The 24,398-nt window shown below is 44.5% G+C and overlaps 2 protein-coding genes across 4 annotated transcripts in view; both read right to left on the bottom strand.

Annotated features, from left to right (window-relative positions):
- The window catches only part of dlg5a (discs, large homolog 5a (Drosophila)), a 32,073-nt gene extending 14,156 nt beyond the window's left edge, over window positions 1-17,917 (bottom strand). The window contains exons 1-10 of the mRNA XM_077612984.1: window positions 17,031-17,917; window positions 9,061-9,129; window positions 6,590-6,764; window positions 5,331-5,474; window positions 4,257-4,440; window positions 2,592-2,851; window positions 1,703-2,015; window positions 1,379-1,609; window positions 495-679; window positions 284-409 (exon numbers count right to left, since the gene is read on the bottom strand). Of these exons, the coding sequence (XP_077469110.1) occupies window positions 284-409; window positions 495-679; window positions 1,379-1,609; window positions 1,703-2,015; window positions 2,592-2,851; window positions 4,257-4,440; window positions 5,331-5,474; window positions 6,590-6,764; window positions 9,061-9,129; window positions 17,031-17,340 (1,997 nt within the window). The 5' untranslated portion in view covers window positions 17,341-17,917. The remainder of the gene's footprint in view (window positions 1-283; window positions 410-494; window positions 680-1,378; window positions 1,610-1,702; window positions 2,016-2,591; window positions 2,852-4,256; window positions 4,441-5,330; window positions 5,475-6,589; window positions 6,765-9,060; window positions 9,130-17,030) is intronic.
- Window positions 17,918-19,376: 1,459 nt separating this feature from the next.
- Window positions 19,377-24,398, bottom strand: part of LOC144084363 (annexin A11-like) — a 7,986-nt gene continuing 2,964 nt past the window's right edge. For all 3 annotated transcript variants that reach the window (XM_077612711.1, XM_077612710.1, XM_077612712.1), the window contains exons 4-16: window positions 24,275-24,334; window positions 23,872-23,912; window positions 23,199-23,465; window positions 22,435-22,523; window positions 22,159-22,272; window positions 21,966-22,056; window positions 21,815-21,894; window positions 21,685-21,741; window positions 21,526-21,619; window positions 21,357-21,452; window positions 20,459-20,517; window positions 20,071-20,193; window positions 19,377-19,946 (exon numbers count right to left, since the gene is read on the bottom strand). In XM_077612711.1, coding sequence (XP_077468837.1) covers window positions 19,887-19,946; window positions 20,071-20,193; window positions 20,459-20,517; window positions 21,357-21,452; window positions 21,526-21,619; window positions 21,685-21,741; window positions 21,815-21,894; window positions 21,966-22,056; window positions 22,159-22,272; window positions 22,435-22,523; window positions 23,199-23,465; window positions 23,872-23,902 — 1,161 coding nt within the window. In that variant the 5' untranslated portion in view covers window positions 23,903-23,912; window positions 24,275-24,334 and the 3' untranslated portion in view covers window positions 19,377-19,886. The remainder of the gene's footprint in view (window positions 19,947-20,070; window positions 20,194-20,458; window positions 20,518-21,356; window positions 21,453-21,525; window positions 21,620-21,684; window positions 21,742-21,814; window positions 21,895-21,965; window positions 22,057-22,158; window positions 22,273-22,434; window positions 22,524-23,198; window positions 23,466-23,871; window positions 23,913-24,274; window positions 24,335-24,398) is intronic.

Below are 24,398 nucleotides of genomic sequence, written 5' to 3'. Positions count from 1 at the left end.
CCATATGCACCCATCAAAAGAGCCACATGTGGCTCCCGAGCCACCGGTTCCCTAACCCTGGACTATAGTGTCCTCCGAAGGATGCCTTCAAAACATCAAAGCGATAACAGCGTTTGGATTCGTTTCTGTTCATCTCAATGACATGTGGTAAAGGGAGCTTTTGGGGTACGCCATTCAACCGCAAGGCAAAAAAGAGACAAATCCCACACGAATGAACGAGCAAGGTGACCCCTTCAAATGCCATGCGAAGCTGGGAAGAGGCCATTTTGTTCCTTAGACTCACCTCATCTCTTTGAGCTCCCGCAGAGCGTCGTTCTTCTGCTTCCTGGTGTCGTCCAGATTCCGCAACGCGTCGGCCAGATCGCTGACGGCCCGGTCTCGCTCCCGACGCAGGTTATCGCATAGCGTCCTTGGGGGGGGGGGGGGGGGGGGGATGTGGTCAGAAGGTGGTCAGGAGGCCAAGATCTATCAGAACGTATCCGAGGCAGACTCACCTGATGCTCTCCCTCTCGGCCACGATTTTGTCTCGCTCTTGGAAGGCCCAATCCCGCCGGCATTTGGCCACCTCGGTCTCCTGCGTGGCCTCCTTCAGTTCCTGCGACATGGCCTCGTACTGTTTCCTCAACATCTCGATCTCCTTGTTGGCCCGTTCCATGTCCAGCGTGGCCGAGTCTTGTTTCTGCGGGAGGACATTTGGTGAGTGCGCATATTCCAGGAGGACTTTTTATTGTCCTTTTGGTACAACTCCAACAATCCAAATCAATTCGGATAGTTGCGCCGGAACCAAAATGTTGTTACATTTCAAATGATACGTTTTACTTTTGATAGGCATTACAGTATTTCCCCCGTTTTTCGTGGTTTTGGCAGTACACCGAGCAAAATGTCGCGTTTTTTTGCATTTTGACCTGAAAAACTGGAAAAAAGGGGGGGATACTGTACCGTTTTTTTTACTGTAAGCCACTAGTTTTTGTCTCTCCATGCAAATGAATATGGCGGCCTAAAAAACAAAGTACCAGCGAGTCCATGGATTTTTAAAATCACGCTTCTTTGTCTTATTCATGTATTCATTTTGCGTGTTTTATGGTTCAGAGTCTCTTTATACCTGGGAGCAGGATTGTTCCATTATTCATGAAACCACTTTCAGAATGCATAGTCAAAGACGCCTTTAGCTCAAATGCTAAGGCTGCTTGTGAAAAAGGGAGTTATTTTCACATGCAATTTGTTGTTGGTTCAACAGGATGAAAGGATTAAAGAAAAGCTGTGGATAGCCACACTTTGCTACAAGTTAGCAGCTATGCTAGCCACATTTGTGAGGCACTCAAGGTCTCAATCCAAGACTCGCTGTCATTACGGAAGGGTCAGGGTTGGATTGGCTCACCTGCCGGGCCTGGTAGTACTCTCGAAGGAGCTGATCCCTCTGGATGATGGCCTCGGTCCTCTCCTTGCGAGCCACGTCGCGCTCCTCCCGGACCATCTCGATGTCCTTGCAGGCCTGGCTCAGTTCCTTCTGAGCCTCGGCTTTGTCCTTGACCTCGTGGCAGTATTTCTCCAGCAGCTCGTTCCTCTCGCAGATGGCCCTGTCGCGGTCCACCAGCGAGGAGTTCAACTCCTCCCGTGGCAGAAGAACAAAATTTTGTTTCTCAGTTCCATTGAGGAAGGAAATTGGCGTGACGGACGTCCACGTTCTTCCACGGTTCCTCACCTGCCTGAGGGCCTCCAACTCCTCGCTGGCCACCACCCTCTCCGAGGAGGTGTTCTTGAGGCGGGCCTCGGCGGCCTCCAGCTCCGTCTGCAGCTTGTCCAGCTCCTTGATGACCTGGTCTCGCTCGCTCATGATGAGACGGTATTCGTTGAAGACGGAATCGCGCTCCTCCTTGTACTTGTCGCAGTCCTTGGCCGACTTGAGCTGCAGGTTCTTGTAGCGCGTCACCTCCGACTGCAGACGCTCCATTTCGCGTTGAAGCTCCTTGTTTTGAGCCGACGACTTGTTCAGCTCCTGCTGCACCGAATCGAACCTGGGAGGAGGACGGGATTGGGCGATGACAAGTGGGCGGACCAAAGTGGACCAAACGGGAAAACCCAACGACGTCCGTCGCGATCTACCAATGCTACTACTGGTAGATAGCCAATTTAGATATAATATTAGATTTTTTTTTATTATAAATGGATTAAAAGAACTGGATTAAAAGCCCTGAATATTCCGGTTTTTTTATAGATCTAAAACAATGTTTATTTTAGCATTTTTTTATATATTTTTTAGATTTTACAAAATGATTTTTGAACTAAAAACACAGAAAAAATGGATTAAAAAATGACAATTATTATTTTAAAAGGGGTAAAATCAGGAAATTTAATATACATCTATCATTTTAATTTGATCCTAAAACAGAAAGTCGGCATTCATGATTGACTTTCTCGGGCCACACAAAATGATGCGGCGGGCCAGATTTGGCCCCCGGGCCGCCACTTTGACACGGGAGTTAGACAGTACAGTCGCAAAGGCCGCAGAACAACAAAACAAAAGCACAAAGTACAAAGCAAATCAAAGTAAATGGGATCATTGGCTTATTATTATAATTGTGTCTTTTTACCTCCTCATGGAAGTGGAGTACTGCTGCTGGTAGTGCACGGCCGAGTCCCGTTGCAGGAGCAGCGCGTCGGTCTGCTTCTGCAGCCGGCGATTCTCCTCCTCGGCCTGCTCCAGGCGGCTCAGATCCGTGTTGTGCGCCGCCACCTTGTCGCCGTAGCGCTTGCTGAGCGCGTCGTAGTCCTTCTTCACGCCCTCCAGCTTGTCCATGGCCGTGTCGTACATTTTGTTCAGCACCTCGGACGAGCCCTTTTCCCGCATCACCTGCCGGGCGCAAACCAACGACAAGTGTCAATAATAATAATAATAATAATAATAATCGGACATATGCCTTGTCGTCATCATCAACAACAAAAGCCTAATTGTCATCATACCCAGAACTGCGTATGACGAAATTGGTCAATACGTACGTATTTGTTTTTGGGGATGTTTCCACCCCTCTGGATTATTTTATTGCCCTCAATTTATTCGCCATTGCAAGTTGTAGATGTCAAATTAATTTGAACTGGGAAGCCTGACATTGAATCATCATGTTTATGCGCCATTATTACGATTATTGGAAACATTTCGAGCTGCTAAAAGCGGCCTTGGGAAAAAAAAGCTTTGGACAACCCTATTATTATCAGGACTAAATTTTCACCAAACATTTTCCAAAATACAGTGGTACCTCTACATACGAGCCTAATTGGTTCCGGGACTGAGCTCGTATGTCGATCTTCTCGTCACTCGAACCGACGTTTCCCATTGAATTGAACTCAAAACAAATGAATTGGTTCCAACCCTCTGAAAAAAATACCAAAAACAGGATATTGGATTGGAAAAAATGTTTTATTTCTTCTAATTCGCCATCTATTAACAAAGTAACACCTAACTAGTGGTTTAATAGTAAAAAAAATGTGTTTAATAGAACTAAAATTAGACGGATTTCGTGGAGGGTAGAGAGCGCACACAAATGTCCTCACAATAGGATAACACACGACCACTTGCCAACGAGAAGTAGTCTTGAATGAGCGATTGCGGAAATTAACAGGCTAAGGAAGGAATAACAGGAAATGCAACAGCTCAGCTTACCTACGTATTGATTGTGGGTAATGAAGTTTTATTCTGAGAAAGGGTGCTATTGGCTATCGGTGTTGTGTGCACGAGTAGACTTCATTACCCAGAAAGCCCTCTTTTTGCCCGCGCATGCGCGTTGTGCGTTTCCTGGTCGAAACTCGTGTGAATAAATCGTTCAGTCCTCGTAGATATAGTAGTTATACACGAAAGAGATGCGGCAAAAAAAGACAGTGCGCTACAATGATAAACAGCCTCTCATGTCTTGGCCACCTGGCTTTCTCGCATCTCGAATTTTTTCTTGTATCTAGGGCGAATTATTTGATCGGAATTTTCCTCATATCTCCAGCATCTTATAGGTAGAACTGCTCGTATGTACATGCCATTTACTGTCATCGGGTTTGCCACGCTTTTCCTGACCAGCCGGGGTCGACAAAGAGCAAGCGCGGCCATTTTCTGGTCCAGCCAGAATAAATCACGGCACCCTTGGCGGTACTCTGCATTATTTAGATTAGATTTAGGTCAATGCACTCAACGAAAGCGGCAAATGAGTCGCAATATTAACAGTCGCGCGTCCTTATTACGGTCGAGCGGCACGTGCACGGTTGCGGTCTACCTGCTGCTGCTGCTGGCGCAGGTCGGACAGCTCCTTCTGGTCTTGTCCGTGCAGGCGGCGCAGTTCCTCGCAGCTCTGTTTGAGGTGATTGTGCTCTCGGACCAGTTGAGCGTTGTCCCTCCGCAGGGTCTCCGTCTCCTCCTTCAGCTGGGTCTGTTCGCCCAGGACGCGGCTGTGCAGCATGCTGCGGACACGGGATCGAGCCTCGTTTGTGCCACAAGTCAGCTTTTAGCTCCTTTTGCTTTTAGTTTGTTGGCTTTCTGGTTTTGTGTCCATTTGGCATTTGGAAGTTACATTTAAAACCTACTCGGAAAGGCTTAAAAAGTGGGTTGTTGTATTTTCTTGGAGGCGTTTACATACATTTTACATGAGGAAATGTGTCTAAATAAAGACGTGTTTCACAAGCCTTTTTGGCCGAGGGTAAGCAGCTAACAAATATGAACATTTTCAAACTATGTAGCGTATGAGACCAAAACAAAGGCATTCTTATTAAAATTTCATCAACAGGAATCAAATAAATAAAATATTTCATTTTTCACACCGACCTTGCGCTGACAAACGCCGAAGTCAAGGTAGCATTAAAAAAATCCTGTAACGCACAGGTGTCAAAGTGGCGGCCCGGGGGCCAAATCTGGCCCACCGCATCATTTTGTGCGGCCCGAGAAGGTCAATCATGAGTGCCAACTTTCTGTCTTAGGATCAAATTCAATTGAAGATTATAGATGTATAGGGGATATTTCCTGTGTTTTCTCATTTTAAACCAATAATTGCAGACAATTTGTACAAATTTGAATGTCCAAAAATGATCTATCGATCAGCACGATTGAAAAAGCTGTCAAATTTATTAATCAATTAATTTCGGAAGCCTAGTTGGAAGAAAAAATGAGTTTGACACTCCTGCTGTAACAACTCGACTATTTTATTTTTTACAATTTTACTTCCTGTAATATTAGCTCAATGACAAATTACACCCAAAAAAAAATCATTTTTGAACATGGCATGATATCACCAACTAAAAGTGCCTTCCTCAGTCTTTCACGAGAGAAATTTGGTAGTAGGACGAGGGATACTCACTGGTAGAAGTCGGCCTCTTTGACGGCCTCCTCGCACCTCTTCAGCGTTTTGGTGTGCTGGTTCTGGAGAGACTGCAGATCTGCCATGGCCTTCATACACTGGCTTTTTAAACGCTCGTAGTCATGGCCCACTTTGGAATTTGGCCTTAAAACGGAGGAAGGTTTCCACACTCAGAAATAGCGCAGACAAAACTTAAGAAAGGCTTGGGATTCCTCGCGTGAGAGAGATTACTCACACAATTAAAAGACCTTCGAGGAAAAAAACCCAAAACGTCCATCAATCATTTTCTCATCCTGTGGGCCTGTGTTTAGTTTCTAAAATTCCAGGACTATGGTAGGATAATTTCAAATGTTTAATACAGTAATCCCTCTATTAACGCGGTTAATGTAGACCAGACATGGCCGCCATAAACGGAAAACTGCAAAGTAGGGTCACCCTTATCTAAAAAAAAAAAAAATCTAAAAATATATATATTTTTTTACTTCAGTGCTGAGATCTAGTAGCAAGCAGAGGATGGGGGAGTGGCTTTCGCTTGTGAGTTTCGGCGTGGATGTTCACATTTTTATGAACTTACACAAAAATGCTGTCAGGCTCTTTAACAAAACAAATGGCTGAGTGTTAAGACCTACCGTATGTATACATGTACATCTATGTGTGTATGTATGCGTATATATATATATATATATATATATATATATATATATATATATATATATATATATATGTATGTATATATGTATATGTATGTGTATGTGTATGTATATATGTATGTGTGTATATGTATATGTATGTATATGTATGTATATATGTATATGTATGTGTATATATATTTTTTCAGCAACAAGCTTATTTATTTATATATTTATTCATGTATTTATTTATTTATTAACTTACTTATTACCTATCTATTTATGTCTAAACTGTGTCTCACCCTCTTGCTACGAAATTTCCCAAATACGGGATGAATAAAGTTATCCAATCCAATCCAAAAAATAATAATAAAAAATGAAAAAAATCCCCCAGAAAAAAAATTCTGCGATGTAGTGAAACCACGAAAGTTGAAGCCACAATATTCGAGGGATTACTGTACCGCAAAGAGCACCCATGCATACGTCTTTAATCTCAGTTAGCTTTTAACGTGTCAACGACGGCCTCCGTGGGATTTACGTCACTAAAAGTTGCATTTGGAGTTGAAAAAGGAGGCAGGAATAAACAATGAGCAAATATTGTAAATAAATCCAGGCAGGGCGGAACGCTACCTGCAATCGTCAAAGGTGGTGCCGGGCGACGCCAGCGCCAAACGCTTGCGGAGCTCGTCGCGTTCCCTGGTCACCTGGCGGAGCTGGAACAGCACGGTGTCCAAGTGGTCGCCGGGCGGCCGGTTGTCGTTGACGGTGGGGGGAGGGGAGGACGCCTCTCCGTTCACGGGCGAACCTGCAACAGTTAGCAAAGGTGAGTACAGTAATTGCTCGCTTAATGTACGTTCAAAACATCATCGTTTTCCTGTCTTACACAGAAATGGGCAAAAAAAAACCAACAACTTACATATGTGACAACATATGAAGTAATAGGAGGTGCTGACTGTGAGGCTTCAAAAAAGCAAAATATAGCATTGGACACGTTTATGGAATTAAATATCAGTTCGTAGATTTTTTTGGGGGTCAAACATCGGTACACGGTCGATTGGTCGCCGGTCTTTTGGTCGCCGGTCTTTTGGTCCCCCGGAAGGCAAGTGATAATTACCATTTAAATCGTTACTCAAATGCCCTAAATACAAACGGCGGTTGGTCGTCCCCGTGAGACGCAAAGCCAACGGATGGGGCTCGTTTTGGCGTGAAGATCCGTCTTGGGCTAACGTAAACGCTTGAAAAGCACAGAAACAGCTGAAATATTCATCCATTCATTCATTTTCTGGACTGCTTATCCTCACAAGGGTCGCAGGGGTGCTGGAGCCTATCCCAGCTCACTACAGGGACCAGGCAGGGGAAATTATTGGCCAGCCCATCGCAGAGCACAAGGACACAAACAACCAATCACACGTAACTAGTAACAATTTAGCATACACTTAGCTGGTACATGGTAGATTGGTCGCCGGTCTTTTGGTAGCCGATCTTTTGGTCGGCGGTCTTTTGGTCGCCGGTCTTTTGGTCGCCCAGAAGGAAATTGATAATTACCATTTAAATGGTTGCTCAAATTGCCTAAATACAAACTGCGAATGACTATTTAGTCATACTTAATGCCCTATTAATGATTAGGCTAAAGAAAAGCTCAAAATTTCCCGGACTTTTATTGTTTTTTTGTTGGAGAACTTGTTAAGATCCTGACTGACTGATTGTAGCTTCTTAAAGGGACAACGCATGCACATACAAACTCTTCTACACTCACGCGTCGGGTCAGTGAAACTGCTCATGGCCATTGTTGGCTTTTATTGATGCGTAGACCGTCTTGTTTTACCTTGTTTTGTTGCCAGTCTTTTGGTCGCCGGTCTTTTGGTCGCCGGTCTTTTGGTCGCCGGTCTTTTGGTCGCCCGTTATCGCGGTCGGGGCGACCAAAAGACCGCGACCAAAAGACCGGCGACCAATCGACCACACACGCAAATATCGAAGCCTCTGAGACATGGTGGTGGTAAAACTCCACCTAAATAAATGTGACTTGGCGCCAGTTTCTTCTCCGTGAGCGCAACAAGAGGAGAGCAGCGGAGTAATTCCTACATACGTACGTACGTACGTACGTAATCCTCAAGGATGGCGCCGGTGCCAGTGGGCCACAAATCCCGGGAGATCTATCTCGTAATTACTAAAAGTGTCATCTGGGACGAGAGAATGTGTGACGGGAACGCACATTTTTGGCGCGTACACGCCTCTTTTTGGTGCGATTTCAGAGCGCGTTAAGCTCGGGCTGAATTTCATTGTTACGGGGCTTACGGCAAGACGGACGCACTTTGGAGACTCGGCCAAAAAAGACAAGCCGGCAGGTCGGCGTCCAAAGGAAAGCGGCGGCAGGAAATTGGAGGATTATGTTCTCCTTTGACTCCACGTTTTGGCCCTTCTGCCGCTTTATGTAATGCAGCTGAGTCATTTGGCGCCTTGTCAAAGGTAGCCAGCCATCTTCCAAACGCCAGCATCCCAAATACACTTGATGTGAGGAAATTGTCTACGTCACAGGTGTCAAAGTGGCGGCCCGGGGGCCAAATCTGGCCCGCCACATCATTTTGTGCGGCCCGGGAAAGTAAATCTTGAGTGCTAACTTTCTGTTTTAGGATCAAATTCAAATGAAGAGTATAGATGTAGATTAAATTTCCTGATTTTCCTCCTTTTAAATGAATAATTGTCTTTTTTTTCAGTTTTTAGTTCAAAAATCATTATGGAAAATCTAAAAATATATGTAAAAAAGCTAAAATAAACATTATTTTAGATCTATAAAAAACGGAATATTCAGGGATTTTAATCCAGTTATTTTAATCCGATTGAAAAAATAATAATCTAAATATTATATCTAAAATGGTCCGGCCCACGTGAAATCGAGTTGACGTTAACGCGGCCCTCGAACCAACCCGAGTCTGACACCCCTGGTCTACATGATATCTAATCGTACACAATCAATAAAGGGATTCCATTGATGGAATTTTAGAAAAAAAGACCACTTTTGGGTTCACGTTTCATTCTGTCTTAGCAAGAGAAAAATCATGGAGAAGCACGGCATTGGTCAAAAGTTCGCCAGGCGTACTTACCCACGCTGCTGAGCGAGCTGCTGCTCTCCGAGTCGGACGGCATGGCGGAGAGGACGCTGTACGTGGAACCTGCCGACACAAAGCGCAAGTCCGACGTCAATCTCGAGGCCAAAAGCATTTGAAAGCGTTTAAAAGCAAGCTCTGAAAATATTGGACGGAAAACCAAAAAACACAAAAAATGGCTGAACTGGGACAATACTGTTAAATATACTGATGTCATCTTGGTTTGCTAATTCTGCCATTATGAAGCTCCTCCTCCACTGCAAAATTTGTAAAATAAAAAAATAAAAAAACAAGTAGCTGGCTCTAGATGTGACTGTGTAGTTCCCTTCAGAAAGATCGCATTTACCCAAAGCACCTTCTAAACCAAGGGTGTCAAACTCGGGTTGGTTCGCGGGCCGCTTTAACGTCAACTTGATTTCACGTGGGCCGGACCATTTTAGATATAATATTTAGATTTTTTTTTTTATAAATGGATTAAAAGAACTGGATCAAAAGCCCTGAATATTCAATTTTTATAGATCTAAAACAATGTTTATTTGAGCTTTTTTTATATATTTTGAGATTTTACAAAATGATTTTTGAACTAAAAACACAGAAAAAATGGATTAAAAAAATGACAATGATTGATTTAAAAGGGGGAAAATAGGAAATATAATATACATCTATACTCTTCATTTTAAATGATCCTAAAACAGAAAGTCGGCATTCATGATTGACTTTCCCGGGCCACACAAAATGATGCGGCAGGCCACATTTGGCCCCTGGGCCGCCACTTTGACACATGCTCTAAACCAGGGGTGTCCAAACTTTTTGCAAAGAGGGCCAGATTTGGTAAGGTGAAAATGTGTGGGGGCCGACTATTTAGCCTGACATTCTTTGAATGTAGTAGTAGTAACTAACCATGGAAATTTGACCGTTATGGTTTTTTTACGGTGGAACAAACAGAAACAAATAAATCCGTTCCTCTTGTTTGGCCCTTCAGACTCTGGAGGTCCAGAAGCTCTTCACTCACGTTCATGTCATTGTCCACTCCTCTTAAAAAGATCAGTAACTGAGCGGTGTCGGACGCATCCGTGCTTTCATCGCACGCTAACGAGAAAAAGTCAAACTCAGTTCCTTTTGCCTCTAACTGTCTCTTAATATCTAATGAAACGTCTTCAATTCTCCGTACCACAGTATTACGAGCCAGGCAAATATTGGCAAACTCTTGCTTCTTCGCGGGACAAATTTTCTCAACCATTTTCATTACACAGTCTTTAATAAATTCACCCTCAGTGAAAGGTTTGCAGTGCTTTGCAATCAGCGTTGCCACGTCGTAGCTTGCCTTTGTGGCATTTTCATTTGACTCACGGACTCTTGTGAAAAAGCTTTGCTGTGCCGTTAAAACAGCTTCCAGTTGCTTCACTTTTTCACCGCGTTTGTTCCCAGTTAGCTTGTCGTAGCTAGCATGTTTCGTCTGGTAGTGCCTCTTGATGTTGAATTCCTTGAAAACAGCCAGTCACTTGGCAAATTAGGCAGACACAGTTGTTTCGTATTTCAGTGAAAAAATACTCAAATTTCCACTTGTCCTGGAAGCGGCGGCCCTCGCGGTCAACTTTCCTTTTTTTGTTTACAGACGCCATGTTAGAAATGTGCTGGGCTGAAACGATCACGCAAGGTCAAGGGTCACGGCGGCCAGAGTGCGGCCACAGGGCTACTGCCATCTTCTGGTGAAATGAAAAATATGAAAAATAGCTTTTTGTACACATGTATTTTATACTGTGGTCAACAGTGCTGGCGGGCCGCATATTATTGATTTCATGATGAAAAAAAAAAAATAAAAAAAAAAATTAAAAAAAAAAAAAAAAAAAAAAATTCATGATAGAGGCCGCGGGCCGGTAAAAATTTGTCCACGGGCCGCAATTGGCCCGCGGGCCGGACTTTGGACATGCCTGCTCTAAACCATTAGCCTTCAACTAAAATGAAGACGCAATGGCACCGGGGCTCGGACCGACGTCCCTCCTGGGCGAGCCGCCCTGACGACTGTCGACATTAAAGCGCCATAAACAACTCTCACTTTGATATACTACATCTAACCTGCGTATATTTTAGCTAATGTCACAGCTCCAACGGGATTTTCTCTTTTTCTATGGCACGTCGCATGTACACATTCGGCAAATTTGGCCTCTCCATATTATATATGTATTTATTTTTTAGATGCAGGGACCCACAATGCAAAAAGAGGATGTGCGGATGTTTTTGACGCTCGAAAGGGCAACGCTTACCTTCCGGCAAAATGAGTTTTTTTTTTTTTGTCAAAAGCCGAGGCTCAGGAAGAGAAAGCCTTTTCGCACGAAAACACATTTTAGCCTTAATTGCACGTCAGTCCATTAAAGGTCAGCGTTGTTTGGCTATTGGCGAATCGGACGAGGCATTGCGAATTGAAATCATTAAGTGTGGTTTTTTTTGCTATGTAACCAGTTAACATTGGGCGAATAGTTGCAGTTTAATTTCTCCCCCAAATTCTCTGCACTTGACCTCATTAAGGTCGTTGATGAGCTGGGGGAGGGGGAGGCGGCTTCGGGGGAGGGGGAGGCGGCTTCGGCGGAGGGGGCACCGTAGAATGGTTGGCAGCAATTTACTGGGCAAACAGAGAAATGATCACTTGCACATAATTTAGCATTCAATGAAGCTGTTTTTGGAAGGCTGGGGGTTAGCTAAAATAATATGACAACAGCCATAGAAAATGGCCAACAAACGTTTTGTAAAGACGATAAATGGACACGTTTGCGTGAGAAACTTGCCCGAGTGGAAAGCTTAGCTTTTGGAAATTATTTTTAAGTCGCCTATGAAGCAGATTCGAGGAAAGCGAACACATCGCGACATCTCCTGAAAAGTCATTTGCATGATTGCGACAGCTGACTTTTTGAACTCGCTATCCAAGCGAGCGAGCGAACGAGCGGGTGTCGCCGTCAACAAAAGCGGCTTTAGCGCCAGCCTCGTGCCTGCGGGCTAATTCCTTTTCAAATTCAACTGACAGAAAAAGATGGGAATGTTGGCGCTTTGAATGAATTTGCTTGAAAATGCCGTCGATGTAACACAAATGAGTCACTGGGAAAAAAGCAACAATAACAAGAAATAAATCATAAACTGTAGGCAGTTCAATTAAACGATGCGTCTATGGCAATGTATATGCCGTAGAGCAAGGGTGTCAAACTCGGGTTTGTTCACATCAACTCGATTTCATGTGGGCCAGACCATTTTAGATATAATATTTCGATTTTTTTTTTTAATTGGATTATAAGAACTGGATCAAAAGCCCTAAATATTCTGTTTTTTTATAGATATAAAACTGTTGAACTTTTTTTTTCTTAAGAGAAAACATTTAATCATTTGTTTTTCATTTCAAAAGGAAACATTATTTTTAAATTATATTCAATATTAAAGTGGAAAACCGAAAATATTTTTATATATTTATTTTTAGATTTTCCAAAATGTTTTTTGACCTAAAAACACCAAAAGAAAAAAATGGATAAAAATTCTTAACAATCTAAAACAATGTTTATTTTAGCTTTTTTTATATATATTTTTAGATTTTACAAAATAATTCTTGAACTAAAAACACAGAAAAAAATGATTAAAAAAATGCAATTATTGATTTAAAAAGGGGGAACATCAGGAAATATAATATACATCTATAATCTTCATTTGAATTTGATCCGAAAACAGGTTGTTTTTTATAGATCTAAAACAATGTTTATTTTAGCTTTTTTTTTAAATATATTTTTTAGATTTTACAAAATGATTTTTGAACTAAAAACACAGAAAAAATGGATTCAAAAATTACAATGATTGATTTAAAATGGGGAAAAAATCAGGAAATTTAATAAACATCTATACTCTTCATTTGAATTTGATCCTAAAACACAAAGTCGGCACTCACGATTGACTTTCCCGGGCCGCACAAAATGATGCGGCGGGCCAGATTTGGCCCCCAGGCCGCCACTTTGACACCAGTGCCGTAGACCAATGTGCTCGGTTATAACCAATGGGAGGCCAGTTGCTTTAACACACGTCGTTGGCAAATAAGATAAAAATGAAAAAATGTCTTTTGGTATTTTCAGCATGATTTGTAAAAACAAACGTTATGAACGTCCGTGTTCATAAACCATCGGCGAAGACGAGACGGAAGCAACGGGCGCCAAAATATTAATCCTGTTGAATTGTAATTGTGACAGGACCCATTAGTTCTCATTAGATACGATGACAGTGTTGGCAAAGAAGCCCAAGGTGCAAAACGTGGCGTGAGGGGACCCCGGGCAGCGTGGCTATGATCTAAATAGGTCACGGGAGGACCGGCATCTACCTTGGGGGGGTCTCGCGACTTCCCGCCCCGGCCACGTGCTCGCCGACCGACGACGGCTTCGGCTAGATGAGGCGGGCGCTCGGGCGCGTGAGGCGAGCTGACGTGGCACGTTGCCATGGTGAGGCCGGCTGGCCGGGTGAGGGGAGGGGTTTGGGGGGCACGTGCAATTGGGCGGGGGGAGGCTCAAAGGGCCAACTAAAGATGCCAACGTGGACTTTTATTCATTCGTTTTCTGAACCACTTGTCCTCACAAAGGTAGCAGGGGGGTGCCGGAGCATATCCCAGCTGACCTTGATGGCCAGATGGGTGGCCAGGGCACAAATCACAGTCATGCTCATAACTAGGGTTAGGCAATTTAGAGTGTTCAACCAGCTAGCCCACATGTGTCAAAGTGGAGGCCCGGGGGCCAAATCTGGCCCGCCGCATCATTTTGTGTGGCCCGGGAAAGTCAATGATGAGTGCCGACTTTCTGTTTAAGGATCAAATTCAAATGAAGAGTATAGGTGTATTTTAAATTTCCTATTTTCCCCTTTTTAAATCAATAATTGTCATTTTTTAATATTTTTTCTGTGTTTTTAAAATCTAAAAATATATATAAAAAGCTAAAATAAACATTGTTTTAGATCTATAAAAAAAACGGAATATTCAGGGTTTTTAATCCAGTTATTTTAATCCATTTATTTTGAAAAATCTGAGTAAAATGCAAGATTAGTTGAAGGCTAATAGTTTAGAGCATGTGTCAAAGTGATGGCCCGGGGTCCAAATCTGGCCCGCCGCATCATTTTGTGTGGCCCGGGAAAGTCAATCATGAGTGCCGACTTTCTGTTTAAGGATCAAATTCAAATGGAGAGTATAGGTGTATATTACATTTCCTGATTTTCACACTTTTAAATCAATCATTGTCATTTTTTAATCCATTTTTCTGTGTTTTTAGTTCAAAAATCATTTTGTAAAATCTAAAAATATATTTTTAAAAAGCTAAAATAAACATTGTCTTAGATCTATAAAAAAACGGAATATTTAGGGCTTTTAATACAGTTCTTTTAATCCATTTATTTAAAAAAAAAATCTAAATATTATATCTAAAATGGTCCGGCCCACGGGAAATCAAGTTGACGTTAAAGCGGCCTTTCTGACACCCTTGACTAGCCTATCATGCATGATTTTGGAGTACCTGGAGAAAACCCACGCAGGCCCGGGTTGAGATGAGATATACAAAAATGACAATCATCTACTTCAATTTGAATCGTAACGTGAAGGGTATCGCCAGATATGCCATTTTCCGCTCGTTGCACCGCACTCGGCACGCTAACGGAACCCCGGCGCTACACGGGAGGACGGACGGACGACGGGTGGGGGTGGGGGGGTGCAAATGAAGGATTAAACAGATGGTGAGCCGCACGTGCCAAGAACGGCAGCGGCGGAAGCTGGAAGGGATCGACGGACGCCATGGAAGAATACGCGGCGTGGCGAGGGAGCGGGAGGTAAGAAAAGCTAAGGCGAGGGGGGTCAGAAAAGCTGTCTTTCCGTGACCTCGGCAGCAATTTGACACGAGCGAAAGCTTTATTGAGGCCACGAGGGTGGTCAAAGCGCCATCAGATTATTTGCGGACTAAAAGACGCACCAGGGAGACGTTGATGATGATATCGTGGGATAAATTACAACAATAACGTGGAACCCCAACGGCCACCTTCATATTATTCTTCATCGATTCATCGAGCACGAATGGACGAGCTGGTTACAAATCTTGCCACAAATACTCAAATTGTCACCGCGCACTGGATTATTAGGCGCCCTGTCTATTTTGGAGAAAATCTAAGACTTTTATGTGCGCCTTATAGTCGTGAAAATACGGTCTATGAAAAAAATATTTTTTTTCTGGGTTCCTTTTCACACCGTGAAGGTAGGTGGGATGCGTTCCCCAAGGAAATGGCGATACGTGTGGACGTGACTGGCGTGGCGTGATGGCACACACGTCTCAAAACACACAAACACACAAACACACACAGATATACACACACTGGGAGAAGTGAGGGCTGGTCCGGCCGCTAGCAGATATTTCCAAGTCAGCGGTCTTGACGGCAGCGTGAGGGTGATAATTCATGGCATCTTTGTCACAGCTTGATGGAGTGAGACAGAAAGTGGGAGAGAAGACACACACACACACACACACACACACACACACACAGATACACACACGCATAGACAGAGGGCCCACGAATGTATGTGTTGGGTTGCAAACTGCTGAGCGGGCATTTTGGCCATGCCCAACAAAAAGCCTCTTGTTCTTCTTTGTATAACCCGGCCGTCGGCCACCTCTTCTGCCTTCCGACAAACTTCTAGCCTAGCTGGAATATTGGACGCGGGCAAACTATTAAAAAAATAAAAGTGCGACTTATATTCCGTCAAATACGGTACGTCGTCCCCTTGTAGGACAGAAGACGCCACGCCCGCGAATCAGATCGGCGGCAAGGTTGGCAGCTGCGTGAAAAAAATGAACAGTATTTCAGGATCAGCGCTAATCCCCAACAGCAACAATCATTGCGAGAGATTTGGCGGCTTTTACGGCTTTGGGGGTGGGTGGGGGGGCGTGGTGGGGCGGGGGATTTCCCATCGCGGACCTAAAACGTCGGGGACAAAGCATCCCCTGTGTCCAAGAGGACGGGTCCCGCTCAGAAAAGAAGGGCGCGATATTTTGATTAACGGGCGGATTTACCGCCGCGCCGACGGTAAATCTGCTCGACGTTGGCGCGCGTGCAGGTCGCCGTCGTGCGGCGGTGCGCCCGTTGTCATGGAAACAAGTGCGCCGAGCTAATGCGCCGTGACCGCGGCACGCCACCGACGGCGAACTTGATGCTGATGTCGACCGGGACTATTCTCGTAGCGTAATTGGATGGATGGCGATGGTTTAGCACGCTAAACGGGACTTTCTGCTAAAGGAGAATATATACGCAGGGGGCGGGGTTAAAAAAAGGGGGTTAAAAAAAGGCCATCGATACGCCCGTGCCGGGATTATCGCGTCAGCCTCACAGTTCTGGGGTCGTGGGTTCGATCCCAGGTCTTGCAGGGCGTGTGTGGGTTTTCTCCAGGTACACCAGTTCCTCCTACATCCCAAAAACTTGAATGCTAAGCTAACAATTATCATTTCAATTCACATTATGTACTACATATGTGGGTATGTTGAGTAAATATTTGCAGCATTCTCAAAAGCATTTTAAGATTTAAATTGCTGTACCTTCACCTGTACAACAGGGGTCAGTAGAGAGGGAATGTAAAATAAGCATCTGAGGCTTCTTTTTGCCCTTCAATATCAGAACGTCTTCCAATCAGCGGCCAAGTGTTAGCTGTTTTTCAACAGATTTGTAGATTTTAATTATTTTGCAGATCATACAAATAAAAAAATGTAATTCACCTGATTCCAATCCTCTGAAAAACGGCATGATGGCCACAATTTTGGGGACCGTGATTGGAGGCATCTACATTTTCTGACTTTACAATCATTCATTGATAAAATGCCATCACTACTCCGTAATCCGTACAAGTTCCTTTTCACAGAGGATAAAGAATATGTGCAACCGACCACACACAGAAACACACATTCCCACACACGCACTTTTCTTACCGGTGTTGTGGTCCACGGGGCCGCCTCCACCGTTGCTTCCGCCGAAGAGGGCGGCGTGCAAGTCCGGGTACGCCTTCTCCAGGGCCAGGCACAGGTCTCGGAAATGGTCGCTCTCCTTGTTGCTGAGCATCTTGAGCAGAAGCTCCACTTTTTCTGCACTGGACGAGCAGTTCTGCTCCAGCTCGAAGCGGTCCAGCTGGCTGAGGGCGCCCGAGACGACGAGCGGCTCCACCAGCCGGTCGGCGTCCACCACGGACTCCACCAAGTTCTGGTGGCATCGCTCCAGTAACTCTTTGTGCTTGGGTTCCATTGCTCCGCCGCGATGGTGCTGGTGTTGGCTGTTGGTGGTGGTGGTGGTGGTGGTGGCCCGTATTGGCCGTTGTTCCACCCCGCCTGAGCCGCCGCCGCCGCCTCCGCCGCCGCCTTAGCTTCCGTCAAGCTAACGCTAATACCCGTAAGCTATCCGAAGTAGCGAGCGATTAGCCAACTTACGCGAGTTCGCCTGAACCGCCGCGGCATCGGGAGAGCACCGTTCACAGCGCCGCGGTCGTGGGAAAGGCACGCGGAGCCATGTTGCTTGCCCGGGGCCGTTGAGTGCACACGAGAGCGACACATTGTCCCATCTTACTCGCGTGTGGCCATTGGGGTCCTATTCCAGCTCCTTTCCGAGCACCGACACATTTCGATCCCCGTCTTTTCTCTTCTCGGGAAGCGTGCGACTCGACCGCCTGGCCGAGGGAGGGAGGGAGGAAGGCAAGGTAAACAAAACCCAAACCAAAACAAAAAGAAGAAGAAGTCATGCAACTCCGTCGCCGAGGCTCCGCTCCGCTGTATCCTCCGCCATGTCTGAGCGAGTCAGCAGCTGCTGCCCGCTGTCAATCAACCAGGCGCGCAATGCCCAAATTTGGTCGAGGGGGCGGGGCTTGGACCAGTCGCGCCCGCTTTTTCAATGGGCGTGGACGTGACGTCACGTGCCGTCGACGATGCTAATTGAATTGGCGATGGATTCGACTGAGTGCTAAATGGTTACCATTGATTTTAGCAAACCAACTGAAAGGGGCGTTCAAATACACGTGGAAAAATCGAATTTAAACATTTGAATACAAATTTGGCATTCAAATTTTCTTTTTTTGAACAGATCAGGGTTATTGTATGAAAAGAGCAAAAATGTGACTACTATGTTGAGTATAATATACCAATATGTATGCACTATCATTGTTATGTTGATGATCAATTCAGTGAAACCACACAGCATCTCCTTGTGATAAACACATTTAAAATTCAGAGCAGAATGATGAAACGAGCTTGTTTTTTCTGTTTATTATTTCCACTGTAGAATGATTTCCTGACCCATATATCGATAATTTCCGCTTGGTGATCGTGAGCCTTGTATCACAAATATTTTACTATCGCCAGTTTCCCGCCCGTTTTAAAATGTAACGTGGAGATAAAAAAATAAAAACTAACAATTCCACGCTTACATAACGATGTTGCTGTAGCCAGGGGCCTATGAACTGTGTACCATCTCCATTCAAGCTGCAAAGCCCCCCCGACCCCCCAACACACACACACACACACACGACTCTTAAGAGTGGTTCTTAAAAGCTAGCCGAGCGCTGACAAACGATATTAGCATGGCTGAAATAAGACAAGATGATGGATGCCGTCCCTTCGTCCGTGGGCGTTTACCTCTCACAAAGCGTGCGTGCGTGCGTGACCTTATTGGAGCGTGCGCCAATTCTCCCGGCGACACGTCCAATTCCCATCCACTCCTCTCCGTCTGCCATGTTGGCAGGCGCCGCTCCTCCCTTCAGATGAAAAATTGATAACGATTCATTCATATCAAAAGGAAGCTCACACCGATTGGGCGCTCGTGTCTGGAGCCCGGAAAGTAGAGTCCAGATGCCATCCCTCCCCGTCAAACAGAATTGGTCATCTATCCCCGCCTATGGAAACCAGAGTGAATATTTAAAATACAATTTAAAACCAGTATTTTTTTAACCTGATTCCAATACAAAGCCTATGAAGCTCATTTTTGAGCCAATTCAGATCACGAAATCATAATTGCAATTTTTTTGTTACAGCAACAAAGTTGATATTAAAATATTGAAACTGTATTGTATTAAGCCTGATCTGTTTTGCTGCCCTCTGCTGACAAATAGAGTCAACAACAGAGACTGAAAAACGAATTGCGTTAAGAGATAATGGCATTAAACAAATAATTGGTAGTTTAATACAGATGTTTGGGTGAGGAGGGGTGTATCATTATTTTTTAATTACAATTTTGTCCTTAAACATTTTAGGATGTAACAGTGATGTGTCAGTAAATAGCCAGAAAAGTTGGGATTGTTTTATTTTTTTTATTTTCCGAGATTGGCGAATATAAATTTCCCGAAAAATGATTGAATTTTGACAAAAAACACAAAGCGCTAGCACGGAGACATCGAAATGACAGAATAAGGCGCAAGGGGCAATTTCTTTCCAAAGTTTGGGCATAAAAATTTGGACACCCCCAAAATAGAGATTACATTGCATGGCACATTTATATTTAAAGTCAGCACGTTTGAAAATTGATTCCATTTTTAGCAGATGAAGCAGATTACCAATTATGCGCATACCGGAATTTCCATTTCTATCGTTTTAAAAATAAGGTTTTTTAAAAAAAATATGTCTATATCATGTAAACCAACTCGCTCTGTAAAATTAAAATGTAATATTGAGCAAACAAAACAATAGAAGAATTTAGTGTGCACTTGCAAAGCTACAACTAGATTGGCGTGCGTGCATTTTTGGCGCTTTGCAAATGTAGCATTATGGCTTTGACGATACGACGGCAAAAAAGGATTGCGATTGGTTTTAGTCACTGCCGCCACACAGTTTGAGAAGGAGCTTCTTGTAGTCCCCTGATGTGTCGCCCTGTTAAGAGAAAAGGGGGGAAAAAGAACAAAAAATGATGGTTTTGGCCTGCCTGCCTGCCTGCCTGCCTTTTTTTCATTGGCTGACCACCGACCGACGCCATTGGCTCGGCGAGGCTACTCACGGAGATGTCCTTGGCCAGCGACTTGTGGTACTTTTTCAAATATTCCTGGCGGATGTCCAGCATGTCCACCTCAGAACGGGACACCATGACTCGGATGAGGTTGTTGTTTCTGGTTCCCAGGCCCTGGAGTCCGCATCAGAAAAATGAAAGGAATCATAGCACCAGTAACAACATACCCGTTTTATGCTACAGAGTCCGTACGCTAACGGGTGAAAGGCAAAATTCCCATCGATTGTGTCACATAAAAACTCTTTTTCCTGTATCGTCCCAATGGCAGAATTCATAAAGCTTTGAGAGAGAGTTCAACTTTTCTATTTCCATGCAGCGCTCTGTAAAATGTATCGGTAAAAAAGTGGAAAAGCGTGCATGAAAAAGAAGTGTGACTGACCTTCATGGATTTGTAAAGCTGCTCAGCAAAGTAGGCCGGTGTATTTTTAATACACTTCACTAGAATAGAGAAAACACAGTCGTAATCTGAGGCGCTTGCTATTCGATAGCAATACAACAAATGATAAACACAAACACACATAACCTTGAAATAAATAATAGGAAAAGTGAGTGTCATGCAGGCATGCCACCGCAGTGCACACAATGAAAAGCAGATTGGATGGGAACACAACATCCAAAACAAGCATTTTAAAGAGTACCGTCGCTCTAAAGGTAGCAAAAAAAGGAGAAAAGATGATACAGGGCATTAATATTAGGGGAAATATTTTACAGCAGATTATTCCGAGTACCCCCAACAAAGTCTGTATAGAAGCGCTATAAGATAACCTTTTTTCGTTTAAAACGAGGACGTTTATAGTCACAATAGAATATTTAACAGTTGGAAAAAGTAGCGATGACATTTGCATAATGTTAAAATGATTGACGGTTCCCAAACTTTTTGGCCTTATTTGCTTTCCCAAGAAGGTTTACGGCTGGAATTATAATAAGTGTGAAGTGGCAACTAAGGTGAAACAAACTGCAAAAATAAGCGTGTGTTATACGCGACTCTTTAAATGGACTTTTATCGCTGTAAAGAAAAAAAATGACAGTATTCCCTCGAGTGTCACAGTTAATCCGTTCCATAACCACCCGTATGAAGAGAATTTTCACAAATTAGAGTAGGAAACATATATGTATATCTAACATAGCGTATATGTAACATATCCATTTAAAAAAAAATATTATTCCCTCAGCCAATGTATAACCCTCCCACACACTCCTCTCAAATGTAAATGATGTACATTATTATTACTGCAATGAGCCATTAATAGATGAAAATGGGCAAAAGTGGTCCTTACCCACAGCCAGCATTCCACTTTCCAAATCTCCCACCATCTCCCTGCTGATGCTCTTCTCGATATCCATTTTAAACATCTTCAGGTACTCCTCAAAAACTATGCGAGACACCAAAACGCATGGGCATTCATGTCTCCATCCAACTTTGATTGATTGATTTTGAGTGCCCACCTGACCGGAGGTGGTTTTTGTTCCTGCCACAAAGGATGCCATTGAACTTGGACTCGTCCGTCCCTAGTTTCTCTTCCCCGGCGGAGAAGATGTCCTGACGAGAGAGTCATTCGGTTATAAATGAAAAGGGATTTTTTTTCTGCTGAAAGGGCCGCTTACCCGAGCGTCTTGCTTGGCCAGCGAAAGATCCACGTTGGTACTTTCGTCACGATTGCCCTACGTGGACGAGAGCCGATAAAAAGAATGTTGTGGTAACGACACGGCATCGCGGTGAGTTTTAGCAGTGTACCTGCGCGAGAGAAATCAGGAGTCTGCGGAAATGCCCGGAGGTGTCGTTGCTGATGGCGTCCTCCATAGACTGCGGGAATTCTAAATGGAAGGAATCACGTCATGATCTCATCGAGCAACTCGAACTCGCCGGCTGGCGGCGTCTCGCTCACTCATTTTGTAAATGCGTGCCATCTCCTTGATTTCGCCGTTGGAACGTGACGACAGGATCTCGGTGAGACAGACTTCGTCGGTCCCGAGGCCCTGCGGGGGAGGACAGGCGGCGCGCCACAAATGGCGTCAATGGTCTCTAACGGAAACCGTTGCCCCGGGATTTTGCCGCCGGCGGAGCGGGCGTCGCTTTACCGAAATGGCGCGGTGGATCTCCGACGCGTCGAACTCGGACGGGCTCTTCAACATGGCCGTGAACAGCTTCTTGAAGTCGCCTGACAGGTCCGAGATGAGGTCTTTGATCAGATCCTGGAAATGGAAACTTGGAATTAATGGCTCTCGTGCTCGCCAAAACCAAACAAAAATATGTGATGGGGACATCCCTAGATTAGACATGGAAACTAGTATTCTGAAATGGGCCCATTTTGTGTCCAGCCTGAGCCCCGAGAATGAAGAGGAAGCAGAGTTTACCTTCCCATAGGTGGTTTTGTAGGGAATTAGCAGAAGAAGGCGTTGCTTGTTTGAGCGACTCCCCAGCAAGTCAATGATGGCCTGTCGATCTGTGAAATATAAAATGCATTCTTTTAGATTCTACCATCTTTGTCACCGCCTACTTTTGAATAAAACCCTCCAGGAACGGAAGTAGGAGTAGGATTTGGCACGAGGAAGACTACAAGAGGGACGTGCGCTCTGTCCGTCTCCCGCCCCTCCCCTTCCTCCTCCAGGAGGGGGGGGGACACAACAAAGACAATGGAGCGAGCGAGCGGCGTCCATTTTGCCTCGACCTGCCTCTTCCTCCTTCTACAAGCCGTAGGAGCAAAAAAACATCTGTTTTGGATGCTCTGTTTTGGATGCTCTACTTTGTCCGACGATGATTTAGACATCTGACTTGTCAACGTCACAAACGTATTGCAAAAAAATAAATACACGTACAGAAGTATATTTATATTTACATGAGCGAAGCAACAAAAAAAAAGCCCAGCGACAATATCAAATTCAAGAAAATTGAAATCCGAAGAGCTCAATTCGACACGATGCATTCTTTCTTATGTAAATGGGAAAAATCCCGAGGTATAATGCCCCTCCCCCAAATTATTTCATAACAAAAGGTGACGCTAGAGAAATCAATGTGTCAGCACAAATTCATCCCGAGACGGTTTGCATCCAGCCAAATCCGATATTTGAATATGTTTGCAAACAGGTTAGAGCAAAAAAGGCGAGAAAATGGAACTGACCGTTGCTCTTTATGGCGTTCCTCAGGACCTCCACGTCCTTGAGGGGGTCGGCTCCAGGGAAGTCTTTGATGGTCCCTCTGAACTCCTTCTGTAAAAACACAATTACGACGTCAACGGTTGGTCCAAATGACCGTTCCGGCGTCCTGTTTTTTTTCTTCTTACGTTGACGGGTGGGGACGGATTCGGCATTGGTGCCGGCGCGGTCTCCAAGTCGATGGGCTTGGGAGACGGGACAATCCCTGGACCTTGGGGGGCACTTCCTCCTGGCTGTGGGTACAGGCCATACGACGGTTGGTTAGAGAAAAGGGGCAAGGTACCCGCCTGGTGGGGAAATGGAGGGGTACGCTGCGAGGGCGGAAAGGTAGGGCTTTGGAGGAAAACCCCCCACGCCTTGGCATGTGGGCGTGGCCTGTCAATTGGAAAGATGGGCGTTCCATCATGGCGGCAAAGTTAGAGCAACGATCAAACTAAACCTAATCGTCGTGCTTTTAAACGTTTTAAACCGCATTTCAAAGTAGGGTTGTCCCAATGGTACGTTTCATTGCCAGTCGCCAGATTCAAAGAATCTGCCGATGACGGATAACTTGGAAAATCACACATCTTGCAAACAAAATATGCCAATATTTGAGTTGGTCGGATCCAATCCGGAGATCTGGAGTCATTGTTAACCTACCGTGCCAGCCTTGCCACCGGGGGGCCCGCATCCGCAACTTCCTGCAACATATGGCAAACAAGAAGTCAGCTGACACTCGGTGCTTTCTGAAGAGTTAACCATTAAGAATTTGGGAGAGATGAGTCCTCTTTTTGGGACTTTAGTCAACAAGTCGGTAAAAAAAACGGTTGAACTCCGAATGCAAGTAATGTGGCGCTAAAGTGCCAATAAAGGACGATTGTGTGGCAACAAAGGTTTGTGTGTTTTTTTAAAGGGGGGGGGGGGGGCACAAGCCTATATTAGAGATGTCCCAGATCCAATCGTGTCATCGGAAATTGGGCCCAATCATGTCATTGTAATTTGAAACAATTCTGCTTTGGGTAGAATTGCATGTTAGCTGGTAACTTTCCCATCCTTCACATACCTCGCAGAGTTGCTGGTGGGTAGGCATCCAGTTGTGGTGGGTATGCTGCGTTGCTCATGGCTTCAAAGGCAAAATCAGAAGAGAATTTTCATTTTCTAATATTAGAATGCATCATTTGTGCTCT

This window comes from Stigmatopora argus, chromosome 11, assembly GCF_051989625.1.
Source record: "Stigmatopora argus isolate UIUO_Sarg chromosome 11, RoL_Sarg_1.0, whole genome shotgun sequence".
NCBI lineage: Eukaryota > Metazoa > Chordata > Actinopteri > Syngnathiformes > Syngnathidae > Stigmatopora > Stigmatopora argus.
The sequence above is the reverse complement of the archived record's forward strand: the minus strand, read 5'-3'. Positions and strand labels throughout refer to the sequence as shown.